A 13689-nucleotide genomic window follows, 5' to 3' on the forward strand; every position below is an offset into this window, starting at 1 on the left:
GATGAGCATAACTATCATTTGCCTAAAGAACGAGAAAGATCCAAGTCTTATTGGAAAGCATGGATTTCTCAAGAAAGGCTTTATTACTCCCAAATACGCATGGACACACCCTTGTTACAACTTGAGCCTCACCAGAGCAATTTTATTGTATAGAGTGCAACATGAGGTGCTCCATGCATTTGCGTCATGCAAAAATGAGCCTCGCTAGTCGCTAGTGAGCATTATTTCGCAGACTGAATGAAACCTTTGATGTCGAAAGCTCCGTCACTATCAGTTTTTGTGATCACACCCTGCAAATCATTCGAAAAAACCTCAGTCAGCCCTAAGCATACCAACCAATATTCTCTGCAACATTGGACACAAAGAAACATTTCATAAATGGGAAGAAGCGTACCTTTTCTGTTATGATGGCAGTAATCAGATTTGCTGGAGTAACATCGAAAGCTGGGTTCCAGACTGAAATACCGGATGCGGCAACTTGCTTTCCAAGACCACCTTCAGAGTTCAGCAACTCCTTTGGTGACCTTTCCTCTATGACAATTTCTTCCCCAGATGGGAGGGTGAGATCGATGGAGGTTACTGGCGCTGCCACATAGAACTGGACACCATGATGCTTTGCAGAAATGGCAAGGTTGTATGTGCCAATCTTGTTGGCCGTGTCACCTTGAAATTTTATAAAGGAAACACAGTCAACAGTAGAAATTTTTAGTTTTACAATGATTTGAGAAATGATGTGGATATTTACCATTTGCTGCTATACGATCAGCACCGACAATAACTGCCTGAACACGCCCTTGTTTCATCAGTGCAGCAGCAGCAGAATCTGCTATCAGTGTTGCAGGTATTTTCTCATGAACCAACTCAAAGGCGGTAAGCCTGGATCCCTGGAAATTGACACCAAATCAGCTTATAGAACAACATTGAAAAGATTTATCCTAAAAATAGATGCCGAAAAGGTTGTAAGCAGTTACCCCCATTGGCACATATACGTCCATTGCCAGAATAATTAGTTACCCCTGTTGGAATGTTTGACTGAACTAAATTGATATTCAGTGATCTAATCATTTGAGTTTATGCCAGAGATGTAATAGCTCTAAACAAAATGCACATCTCGGGGCAAAAACTGACATGTTTAGTTATAGTTTAATGGTAATGTAATAAAAGAACATCTACCTGGTTAAATGGACGAGTTTCAGTGCAAAATGCCTTCTCTAAAACTCCACCAGAATGAAGAGCGCGAATAACCCCAAGAGCAGTTCCGTAACCAGCAGTTGCAAGACTGGATTAGAGAGAAAGCCAAATTAAGTATAATTGCATAAGGAATTTGGGCATCACACATAGAAAGGAAAAAAAAGATGCATCTCGGGTTAGCATTTACCTGCCCGTATTACAATGGGTTAGAACAGAGATGTTTTTTGAATTTCCAAGCTGCTTTTGAAGAAATTCAGCTCCATGTGAGCCAATAGCTTTATTATCTGCCACATCATCAATAAGCATGGTTTCTGCAGCCTCAATGTAGACCTAATTGTTGAAAGGAATATAAAACAGGTTAGCAAGTAGTCCGCCCAACCCTCACCAAATAGGAAAGTTTGGGGTTTTTTCCCTCATTGTTCGAGTGAGTCATGTGAACCAATGCATTGCATTCTATAATAGACATGTTACAGCTTGATAATTTTAAGCCTTTTCTTTTGACTCTATGGTTCCATGTGAAAGTTTGAGGGAAAATTTGAAGTGCCACAGCTCCAAAAAGTGTGGGTCCATACAAGTAATTTCTGTTGGAAATAATTTCTGTGTGTGTCCAGGTTCACCTAGTGTCTAGGTTCATTGCTATTAGTGCTAGCTAGATTTCAGCTTCTAGTTAAAAGAGAAAAGAGAATAATATGCAGATCATGTGGGCATTGACTGCATTAATTAGGAGGGTATCATGGGCATGTTGCAGCCTTGTACCAGCTATATATATGTGAGAAAATGACGAAGGCAGTGTGGCCAGCATCACCAAAAAAGCTACTTTCGCTTGTGTGTGAGTCCACCATAGAGGAAAACTAGAGTGTCTGTGATAGACACCTAGAAAGTGAGGGAGTGATTCCCAACAATTTCTCGCTTTACATTGGTGCCATCTCCTAACGTCACTTCATCAGGTTGGTTACTTCTATCTTTAGATTAAGAAAATACAAGTTGAAGGACAGATTAGGTAGACAGTATTTTTGTTCACCGCATAAACAGAGTGTATTCATAGTGGATTATTTCTGCATGTTTTTAACTATTCACAAGCAGAAGGATGTACAAAAATTTCATATCTAACTTGGCACCTGAAATATAGCCTTGGCATCTTTCGCAGTTTCAGCTGTCTTTGACACCAAAGTCTGAAGCTTTGTAGCAGCATCAGATAGGTTCACAGCAGTTGGGCGGCTGATACAGAAATATATAATAAAATTAGATTAGATATGCATGGTAGAAGTATGCATCCTGCTAAAAAAAGATAACTATGCTTGTCATACGCAAGTAGGAAAGAGATCAGTTGAACTATGCTTACCTGGATACAAGGTATTCCAGTTTCTTGGAAACAAAAGAAGCTGCTCCTGCAGGCGTACCAGTGAAATCTAAACCAGAAACTTCCACAGCTAACGCTAATGCTGCTGCTATGGCTATTGCTGGAGCACCACGGACAACCATGTCTCTGATTGCATTCCTGGATAACATTGTGGAGTTTAAGGCCCGGTATAATAAAATAAGCATTTTTTGAAGGAATAATAAAAGAAAGCATTATTAACTAAAAAAGGAGAAAAGATTCACAGGAGTTGGCATCTATAATCTTATCCTGAGATATGCATCACTGGTTACATTTCAATGAGGTAGTAAGCTTGCAACTAGGAGAGCATAAAACAAGCATCACTGGTTACATTTCAATGAGGCAGTAGGCATGAAACCAAGAGAGCATAAAGCAAAATTACTGGAATGTACTCTCTAATTCCATCAATGTTTATTCAGAAGACCAGGACTTTCACTGATCACAGATTCAGTATGATAGCATTGTACAGCTCTATTGATGAAATTACCACAAGTAACTCACTTTGATAATCACAAAGAAGCAGAATTCACTTTTGCATTGTAAGCATCAGGAGCATACTTATCAGTGATAATGACCTCCACCAAACTAGTTAAAATGTACACAAATTTATTTGCTATAGAAGTTACAGTTGCAAAAGAAGAAAAGAAGGGTGAAAAATGATCTGGAATTTGACCATGGCAATAACATTGATGGATTTTGACTTCCAGCAACTGCTAAAATTAAAGGCTGCTCGAGATAAAATATTTACAGACATGACATAGAGTCATAGACACTGAAGAACACAAATACATGCATGACAGATCGTGCCCGCTGATGATTCGTAAACAAACAAATTCTTGTCTAACGATGACCAGCAATTAAATTCAGATAGATTTCATTACTGTAAACGGATATGGGTTCATTACTTCATTATCATTTCCGGTGACTCATATAATCCCTCCAGTACTTCACACTGTTCAGTTTCTTTATCAGACAACATAAATTGTGCATCCACAACAATTTCCTCCTCTACTTTGTCAGGTCACCTATAGTTCACTTATCGACTAGTCCAAAGAGTTGAAAAGCCACAATTTCAAGTGGAAGGCTAATAACCCAAAAACTCGGAGCTTTAGTAGCATCCTCCAATTTAAAAAGGAAACTTTTGGCGTCGACCACTGAAAGTCTCTCATGCTTCTACAGGACACCACTGAGCTTTTCAGGTTCAGTAAAATAACAGCATACAGCGTGCGGATCTTTTTTATTTTTTTTAAAAAAAAGAGATTCCGAACCCGAAACCACCGTCCTCCCCTCCTAACCGTCAGATACCCAGGCGGGAGGACAGGGCCAGGATGACGATATAACCAGCTAGAACGCGTCTGATAAAGCAAACAGTTGCTCTGCACAGCACACCCATGACAATGAAGAACAAGGAGATGAACCGAGAAGAGAGGGAATCCAAGTCTCACCAGCCATCGGCGGAATCCTTGACGTCGATGTAGTCCACCTCGAGCGGCAGCTTCCTCTGCACCGAATCAACACCAACCCAGAATGAATCAAACCCAACCAAGAACTCATCCTCACTTCACACGAAGCAGAAAGGAAAAAGAAAAGAAAAGAAAATCGACGGAACAAACAACCGAACCTGATCGAGGAGGCGGAGCGACCCGCGGGCGTAGACGATGGACTGCAGCGCGTCGGATCCCACCATTCTTGCAAGGGGGAGAAAGGAACCAACCCGGCGTCCGTGAATTGGGGAAGAGGAAAAAGATTCGCAGGAGCAGAGCAGGGGGAGGGGAGGCGGCTGGCTTGGCTCGTTCAGTGAGCCCGTGAACTGTTGCCTTGTTCGTTTGCGCGCATCGGGATGGCCGGATGGGGGGCCTGGCGCCCGGGGCCCGGGCTAAAAGAAGGAAAGGAATGTCTCGCCGCGGTTTTGCACTGAGGCCCTCATACAGTATTTTGTTTTACGCGTCGGTCCATACCGGGCGCGGTCAAACGTAGTCGACGCCGGGCTACGCCGACGCAGCCGTCGTAGGTGTGACGTGGCGGCACGAAACATGATGGATTTGGATTTGTCTACCGCTTTTTTTTTTCCGTGATGGATTTGGAATCTAAGTCGGCGGCACGAGTCATGCCATGCCTGGGAACTAGGCAATATGTTGGGGACCTGGAGGGCCAATATGCAAAACGCGTACAAATTACAAATTCTTCTTATTTTTTTTTACCTCTTTGCGCTCGTTACCTGTGACTCTGTGAGGCCAGCTCGTTGCCCGTGCTCGTTCGATCAATTATCCGATTGCATAGTGACGTGAGATTGTGGAAGATGCATGAACCGGACAGGCATCAGAACAGAGAGCATTCTTCTCTAAGTGGATGGCATGACACGAGAAGAGCAGAGAATTGGATTCGGATAATGTCACACATGCAGGGTGGAAAGATGAGTTGGAAAGGTGAGGTTTACTGTAACGCGGGTCATACGTGTTGCTGACCACGTTTCAATCCACGCACCTCAACTCCAAGGCAGGAACATTTGCAAAATTCAGGATCTAGATCCATGAATGAATTTGATGAAGTATTTCAAGGGAAATTAATGTTTTTCAAAACCCACATAAAGTTCAGTGAGAATTACCCCACCTCACACGGTTCATGCTTCGAAAGTCCAAAATCCTCATAGATAGTCTGTTTGGAATCGATATGGTTGGCTTCGGTTCCACCTCATACATGTATCACCCACAATAGAAGTGAGCTATTTTTTTTTTCAAAACGACAAAAAAAATAAATTGGGAGCGTCTTCTTTGATCTGAAGCCATGGTGCTACAACGTGAAATTGAAACCGACACGAATCATGCTAAACAGATCCTAAATCGAGGTGAGTATAACTAATGTATTTGCGTGGAGGGTGCTTTAGCACTCTAAAATCATGCCACATTATCCATCCCTTCAAATTGCCACTTAACACCCCATTGGAATAATCACTTCCTTTCTTGATGCACCTTATTAAAGTACACGAGTTGTGCTTATGAACTCTTGGATCCCAAGTGTTAGCTCAAAACTATTTTACTTTTGGGAAACTTTTCAATTTTTGACTCTAGCTCGGTGAGTGACTCGCAAAAACACATGGTCAAACATTGGTATGTCCCGGATCATAGTCGAATAAATCGGCGCATTGTGGTTAAGGTTGTAATATTTTGAAGATAAAACGTAAAGCAAAACCACTTGATTAATTGTTTACCATCTCCTTTTCATTTACTTTTGAATTTTCCAAAGTTTATCTTCGACAAAATTAGGAATGCGACACCCATTATTCTGGCCCCACCTGCCAGGGATCTTTATGGCCAGCCTCATCCTCCAGGCCCACCCGGCAGCCTCCGACGGTCGCACTCACAGTAATCCCAGCCAGGAAAATCGAACTGGGTCGCCGCACACAAACATGGCGGGACCCACCTGTCAGTGGCGCGGAGTTACAACCACTAGCTTACTAATCCTCCATTTCCCCCACCCCCCACATAAACCCCTAAACCCCAGAACTTTCTCCTGCCCCCGCCGCCGCAACCCTAGCCCCCCGCCATGGCCCTCGCGCTGCGCCTCCGGCGGGCCCTCGCTGCCGCCTCCACCGCGGCGCCCCTCCTCCGCCCGTCCGCCTCCGTCGCCAGGTCCCTCCCGCTCGCGCCTCCCTTCGCCTCCCCGGCGGCGCCGCTCCCGCGGGCGCCGTGGCGGCTCCTCCCCGGCGGCGCCGCCGGGTTTCGGTCGACGGCCGCGGCGGCGGCGCGGGGTGGGGCGGACTACGGGGCGGACGACAGCAAGATCTCCCCCGACGAGATCCTCTTCGAGGGCTGCGACTACAACCACTGGCTCATCACCATGGAGTTCCCGGACCCCAAGCCATCCCGCGAGGAGATGATCGAGACCTACCTTCAGACCCTCGCCAAGGTCGTCGGGAGGTATGACGCGCTGCATATTCCCCGTTTTCATTTCGATTTCGTTACGGAATGCGTGGCTTCGTTACGGATTGGGCTTGGTGCCGCGTTGTCTGCGCTGAATTGGTCCTTATGGGTGGTCAAATGTGATTCTGAATTGTGCGATTGCTTCATCTCGTTGTGCTATGGCTTGTTGGTGGCAGGGGATGAGTCGGGTGTTTGATCTAAAGTGCTGCACATGTTGGCATCCTTGCGGTGCTGAAAGGGAACTGATAGTCCTGTTATTTTGTTTAGCGCTTAGTATTTACTAGCTCCAGTTATAAATAAGCGACGTGTCGATGTGTCAGAATGCTCCAGGTTAATATTTTCTTTTGAGGACAGTTAAGATTGTCAACTTCATCTTTTACTGGCCATCATATAAAAGATGAAATATTTTTTTTCTCAAACAACATAGGAGAACTGCGTGTCAATTTATAAAAGATGATATGATAAGTTCATGTTGAAAATTTGAGTTTTACTAATATGAAATACAATAAGGGACCATGATTTGCCTTTTAGACCATGTCAATTCGCAAGACATGCTGTTGTGCTTGTGCTGGAGATCAGATACTGTAACTGTCAATGATGTTAAAGTGTGTTCCATTCAGATGATGGTACTACTATGAAAAGTAATACCATTTACTTCTGGTATGATAGGGGAATTTAAGGAGGTCTTATTGGACTAAATTGTGGAGGGTGTACATTGCACATGGGTGACTTGAGGGACAATGTGTACGCAAGTTTTTCCTAGAGTTGCAATGAACATACACATCAGAAGTGGTTACATGAACATATTAGTTTTTGTTAATGTAGGATTAAAAAGTTGCCCCATAGCATCAAAACAATCTAACTTTAATGAACATACACATCAGGAGTGGTTACATGAACATATTAGTTTGTGTTAATGTGGGATTAAAAAGTTGCCCCATAGCGTCAAAACAATCCAACGTCTTTTCCTGTTTACAGTCTTTGACTTCATTAGTTCAAATACTACCAGGTTTAGTTTGGGGTCATAAAATAGCATAGGTCCACATGAGAATTTATGTTGAAACCAGAAAGTATTATATAAGGGCCCACCTGAAACTAATGTGTACTCCCTCTGTCCCAAATTGTAGGTCGTTTTGGCTTTTCTAGATAAATATCTTTTACTATGCATCTACATATAGCTTATGTCTAGATACATAGCAAAACCTATGTATCTAGAAAAGCCAAAACGACCTACAATTTGAAACGGAGGGAGTACATCTGAACTGTTGCATTGCTCTTTTTTTTAAGGAACGGTTTGCTTTCTGTCATACCTTGGAATAGTTATAGTTAACGGGAAGGGATGGATTCCATTTTGGAGGACTTGTAATTATTATCTTGTTTTTTTTGAAAATAAATTTCAGTTAACGAAGATGTATGGTCGTCCACTGTCAAACCGTGTACACAGTCTATGTTCTTGCCTTTGACTCGGTGTTTCTCTAGTTTCTGCAGCCTTATGCTCATATTACTCTGCATTTTACTAGCTGGAATCTTTATGCCAGTGATCTTTTTTTTGATTAATTGTGCCCCCCATGCAATATTGATTTAAATTTGAATTGTCAAATTATTTTTTTAGACCCAAGGCCATTATTGTATATCTTTAGTGGCATAGCTCTTTACTAAAGTCTTTGACTTGTTGCTGTTATAAGCGTGTAGTCTTTTGATATGAGATAAAAAAATAATTTCAATCAATCACCATTTATAATATGATTTACCTCATTTGCTGAGCTTTGAATTTTTTTAGTTATGAGGAGGCTAAGAAGAGGATGTATGCTTTTAGTACAACAACCTATAATGGTTTTCAGGCTGTAATGACTGAGGAAATGTCAGAAAAATTCCGCGGTGAGTGCATTATAGCTAATTAAATTTCTGTTTTCTTGCAACTGATATGATTATGACTTGCATAGTACTTACCCTGCTTGTTTTGGTATTTGGTCAGGTTTGCCTGGAGTAGTTTTCATTTTACCTGATTCATACCTGTATCCAGAGACAAAAGAGTACGGAGGTCTGTTCAATTCTCACTCTTTCTTTAATTTGCCAGTTATTAACTTGAAACACCTGATTTTATTCTGTGCCTTGTTAGTGAATTAGTGATCTTTACATTTCCTTGAGTTTGTAATTATTCCACGATTTAATATTTTACTGTATCTAGCACATGATACTTGTTAGAAATTCATTCTGACTATGTAATTCTGACTATGTATTGATTTCACCAGGAGACAAATATGAAAATGGTGTCATCACTCCAAGACAACCGCCTGTTCATTATAGCAAACCATCAAGGACTGACAGGAATCGTAACTACCGGGATGGCCCTCCCCAGCAAGGAAATTACCCGAACCGCCCTCCTCCGCAAGGAGGTTATCATAATAGTCCACCACAGCAAGGAAACTTCCAGACGTACCGCTCGCAGCAAGATGGAAGAGGCTATGCCCCACAGCAGAATTATGCACAAAGTGGACAAGATGCTAGAGGTTTTGGGAGGAATGATTATGCAGACCGTTCAGGGTACAATGGACCACCTGGTGGCTTCCAAGGTCAAGCACCTCAGTACCAAGGGCATGTAAATCCAGCTGGTCAAGGTCAAGGTTACAACAACCCCCAAGAGCACAGGAACTTCTCGCAAGGGCAGGGAGGAGGTTTTAGGACTGGTGGCCCTTCAGCACCTGGATCTTATGGCCAACCATCAACACCTGGATCTTATGGCCAACCATCAACACCTGGATCTTATGGCCAACCATCAACACCTGGAAACTATGGTCAGGCACCTCCATCAGCGTATCCCGGCGGTAACAGAGTTCCTGGTGTGAACCCTAGTTATGATGGGGACAGCAGAGAGGGGGCAGGACCGGCATATGGTGGAGATAACTGGCAAAGAGGTTCTGATCAGTATCCTAGCCCTGGTGAAGGACAAGGAAACTGGCAGGTATGAGAGCATTTGCTATACAAATTTCACTTACAAGTGGTATTACTACAATTTGCATCGAAATAAAGCAGTTTAGACGACACATTGTAACTAATGTTTGGCCAGTTCTAGATTGAACTCATAGTGACTATGCCTTCATGTTAAATGATTGTTTAGATTTATGAACTAATTTACTCCTTTTCAATTTCCATGCCCTTCTATTTGTTGAATTGCTTTTGTAGGGCGCTGTAATAGAAGTGCAGGAATACATCAAACCCAGTTTTAACAAAGTGTAGCTACAACTGATTCTGCAATAACCTTTCTTCAGAGGAATACCTATGAACTTACATTTTTTTTTCTTTTATAAAAGCAAGAAAGAAAAACATTTGTCTTGCAGCCATGCATTGGGGTTACTACCTTACCAGACTGCACAACTCTTACTCAAACTAAGTTTGTGAGCACACTTAAAAGTTGTCTATATTGATGAAAAGAAACCAGGCACAAATTAAAGCTCCTCTTAGGCATTTTGATAGTTGCTGTACCCTAGAAACTAACCGATAGCTTGTCTGTATCAGGCGCATGCAGAAGCAATGAGTCACCAATAGAATATGAATTTACACCATCAATTGCTGATTACTGACACTTGTTCTTTTGCGGTTGTGCAGGGTAGGCAGTAAGAGCTTCAAGTGTTCCACTGAAGACAAGCGCTAGACCTGAGATGTAGAAATCCCCACCTGTAAAATAAATGACTGTGGTGCATTACTTTCTCTTTTCGTTTGCATTCAAGCACTGAACTTATGGGCATGTGTCATTACCAAAGTTATGGATGCAAACTTATTTTTTGTTTGTTGGGCTAGATATTTGACATTTTTAAACAAAAAAGAATATGTGGAACGTTCTTTTGTCTCTTTATCTTTCCAGTTATATGCATGTAATCAATGTTTTCCCCGAGAATGTCTTCCGGTGAATATTGCTTGTAGGGCTGCCTGTAACCGATGAACTCGCATCATACTCTTATATACTCCCTCTGTCCCAAATTACTTATTTGGTTTGGTTGTTCTAGTTACATATTCTTTCACTGCATCTAGATATATATTATGTCTAGATACACTATATTATGTCTAGATACATAGTAAAAGTTATGGATCTGGGAAAGCTAAAACGAATAGTAATTTGGGATGGAGGAGGACATGTTAATTCTGAGCGGAGGTGTTCATTTTATACCGCTGTCGGTTGCACAACAAATTGAGCAGCTAGAGGCCTAACGTTTCACGATCATGGGATCTTCTTTTTCTGAGATACGTGCATGCATTTACAATAATATGCTCGTCTTTTCATCCATATTTGCAAAAGGTTCTGCATTCCTTGTCATATCAGGCGCTGCTTGCTTCCCCTGTTTTCAAAGAGAGCGTTACCAGAATTTGCATTTTTGACTAGTTAGATGCTCGTTGACATTTGCTGGAGATTTGCACCTACCCTTGAAAAGGTGGGTACCTTTCAGATGCTTTGATCGATCGTAGCATTGGGCATCTCGGTTCAGATGAAAGTTGCATGAGAATGAGATTTCAAAAGATTTTGGGTGAAGTCAACTACAGGAGGGAAATCCAGTTGTGTTTTTCCAGGAAAATTAAAACCCACCTTTTAGGTAATGGCGACCTTCAGCATAATTCAAAATGCCGGAATCTAAGAATTTGCCCCTTTGAACGGAATAAAGTAGTCAAAAAGGGCAGCAAATACATGGGCGAATCAGGTTGCAGCTACTGGTTTTGCTTACAAAGTCATTATGTCCTTGGTACATCCATAAGGTAAATTCATGGGACAATGTTGTGAAAATCATGCCATAGCTTAGCTGCTATAAAAAAATATGCATATATTTAGCATTTCTAATGAAGGAAGCTTTATTAACGATAAATTTTCGGTCTCTATAACATACATAAAACTATTACAAAATAAGGAGGAAAGAATCAGGGTTGTAGTTAGAGCACCTAGAATTAAACGGGTCTAAAAAAAATATGTAGGAGGTACCCTGCTGACTGGTCAGAAAAAAGGAAAAAGAATAAAAAATCAAAGCAGAGCAGTATAAGCAACACTTGAATCATAAACTTAGTGTATAGCTCAAAACCACTTGTCAACACTCTTCGCTCTCTCCGAAGGTCCAAAATTTTCGCGCACCTCCATCCCCACCGCACCATACTTTTGATGCCATTTGAATGGAGCAAGAAGAGTTTACATACATTTGAAATGTGGCGAGCATCACGAGCATACATGTACAATTTAAGCTCAAACACTACAACCCTGATTCTTTTGTGGAACTAATATATGACATTGCGCATGTTCTTTTAGGAGTCTCATGATTTTCACAAAAAAATGGTGATTTCTCGCACCTCAATTCTTAATTAACATTGAATTTGTACATATCATCGTTGCCAATTGAAACCACACTATTCTTTCCTTGGATCAAATCGTAGCAAGATATGGTGACGCAAGCGTGACATGTCCCTTCAGCTCTCTTTTAATCGAGGAATGCCTATTCAGTAGAGCTGACTTGGATCTCTATCCTATACATAGAAATTCCAAGGCACTCTCTTCTAAGGTCTAAAATTCTTATGGACCTCTATCCCCATCATCGATTTTTGACCTGCCATGAATGACACCATATCTTTGTTGCCATCTGAAAAATGGAAAAAAATAAGAGATGGCAGATGCCATTCACCAAAGTGGTGAGCATCACCTGACCCCTCTCCTTGTCCACACTATAAATACCTGTTGTATGCAACCAGTGTTGCCAGACAGACACCAAGCTCAAGAGAGGCAGCCATGGCTGAAGGCCTGGAACACAGAAGGTGGAGAAGAAGAAGAGGGCGGCCTCACATGGAGATGGAGAGCCCCTTTTGGTAGCCAAGAATGACTTGCCTATGCGTGCCTTCTGTTGTCATATCCATTAGCCATGGATGATGCGATGTGGCTGCATCGGCGAGTCTTCTTGGCTAGCCAGAGGGCTCTCATCCACCATGCCAGGCCTCCCTCTTCAAAATTCCACAGAATTTTGCTCTCTGCACATGGAATTTGGTTATGTATCCTGAACCCACTCTTTCAATTCCTACATGCCTCTCATTTCCACAAAAGTATTATTATTTGAACTTTGGAGATATGGATTTTTTTTCTTGTTTCTTCAGTGAAGTTTGGATTTAGACCATTCTGTGTGGTACTGATTGGAGAACATGGTTTTAAAGTTCATCACACAAGACAGAGAAGGGAAGCAATATGCATGTGCAAGATCAATTGAAAATTTGAATGCATTTATCTTTTGCTTTCACTTTTGTTGAGCAACAATATGAAACTTAGCGCTTAGCAGCCAGCCTAACATATTACTACTATGCTGAGTTGGAAAGCCAAGCATCCGACTGCTATTAAATTCATAGAAAATAGAGAATTGCCTTTGCATGGCTACTGATGTGTTACTGCTAGCTTCTGTAAGTGATGGTCAGGTTTGTCAGTTATGCAGTGCCAGTCACCAGATCCAAGAAACTCCTGCCAACATGCACGGCCACGAGGGCACCAGGAGTTGGCGTCTGCGTGTGCGGCAGCGTATGTATGAGACCCTGATCGCCACACGTGTAGCACACTGCACGCGCGGCTAGTTCCAACGTGTGCCTTTTCCGTTCGCATGTTGCATTCAGGATTTCGTCGTCGTCACATGTACAGTCAGCATGCTTTTTCTACCCCTCTAGCAATCTTGTCATGACAAATTGCCATGACAAGATATTGGCGTAATAACATCTTCACATGTACAGTGTGTGTCAGAAATTGTATCTTACCACAAAACATTTTGGCTATCATTACTTCAGTAGTCCAGGTAGTTTGGCTCACGCGATGAATTTTGTTTGTCATCAGTAACACATTTTGTCTTTTGCAAAAATATTTCCTGTGTTCATTTATCTATCTTTGTAAATCCATAAGGGGTAAGAAACAAGAATTTGAACACCTATCCGTATATCGTTAAATTCATCATTTCCGAGTCCTGAAAAGTATAAGAACAAAATTAAGATGCACAACTATTTGCGAGTATGTGCAATCCAGAACATAATTTCATCTGGCTCAGTTTTTTTTCTCAAGGGCTGGCAGGCCAGCTCGGGACCCCTGCCCCCGCTGGCTGCCGCCACACCATGTGTCCCAGCGTGTTGCCTATCGACTGTGGCGCCACCACCAACCGCAGCCGCCGTGCTGCCCGCCAAACGCTGGAGCCCGGCGCTGCCACC

General features: G+C 42.2%; 2 protein-coding genes across 2 annotated transcripts; one reads left to right on the plus strand and one right to left on the minus strand.

The window, feature by feature from the left end:
* Window positions 1-64: 64 nt before the first annotated feature.
* LOC117866811 (methylthioribose-1-phosphate isomerase) lies at window positions 65-4427 on the minus strand. Its single transcript, XM_034751094.2, has 9 exons — window positions 4191-4427; window positions 4015-4070; window positions 2534-2689; window positions 2310-2409; window positions 1379-1521; window positions 1174-1279; window positions 746-884; window positions 395-663; window positions 65-290 (listed from the first exon to the last, which is right to left on the minus strand). The coding sequence occupies exons 1-9, from the start codon at window positions 4254-4256 to the stop codon at window positions 222-224; spliced, it is 1104 nt and encodes a 367-aa protein (XP_034606985.1). The 5' UTR covers window positions 4257-4427; the 3' UTR covers window positions 65-221.
* Window positions 4428-6066: 1639 nt separating this feature from the next.
* LOC117833797 (uncharacterized) lies at window positions 6067-10342 on the plus strand. Its single transcript, XM_034713396.2, has 5 exons — window positions 6067-6486; window positions 8270-8367; window positions 8465-8530; window positions 8742-9451; window positions 10096-10342. The coding sequence occupies exons 1-5, from the start codon at window positions 6113-6115 to the stop codon at window positions 10105-10107; spliced, it is 1260 nt and encodes a 419-aa protein (XP_034569287.1). The 5' UTR covers window positions 6067-6112; the 3' UTR covers window positions 10108-10342.
* The last annotated feature ends 3347 nt before the right edge of the window (window positions 10343-13689 follow it).

This window comes from Setaria viridis, chromosome 8, assembly GCF_005286985.2.
Source record: "Setaria viridis chromosome 8, Setaria_viridis_v4.0, whole genome shotgun sequence".
Classification (NCBI taxonomy): Eukaryota; Viridiplantae; Streptophyta; class Magnoliopsida; order Poales; family Poaceae; genus Setaria; species Setaria viridis.

What these genes read in the sequence shown, in the direction of transcription:
- LOC117866811 (XM_034751094.2), bottom strand. Translation starts at nt 4,256, where the DNA reads ATGGTGGGATCCGACGCGCTGCAGTCCATCGTCTACGCCCGCGGGTCG. An exon ending in ACCCATTGTAATACGGGCAG is followed by an intron (nt 1,280 to 1,378) that starts GTAAATGCTAAC and finishes TCTCTAATCCAG; the next exon opens with TCTTGCAACTGCTGGTTACG. An exon ending in CTGCCATCATAACAGAAAAG is followed by an intron (nt 291 to 394) that starts GTACGCTTCTTC and finishes AATGATTTGCAG; the next exon opens with GGTGTGATCACAAAAACTGA.
- LOC117833797 (XM_034713396.2), top strand. Translation starts at nt 6,113, where the DNA reads ATGGCCCTCGCGCTGCGCCTCCGGCGGGCCCTCGCTGCCGCCTCCACC. An exon ending in CTCGCCAAGGTCGTCGGGAG is followed by an intron (nt 6,487 to 8,269) that starts GTATGACGCGCT and finishes GAATTTTTTTAG; the next exon opens with TTATGAGGAGGCTAAGAAGA. An exon ending in AATGTCAGAAAAATTCCGCG is followed by an intron (nt 8,368 to 8,464) that starts GTGAGTGCATTA and finishes GTATTTGGTCAG; the next exon opens with GTTTGCCTGGAGTAGTTTTC.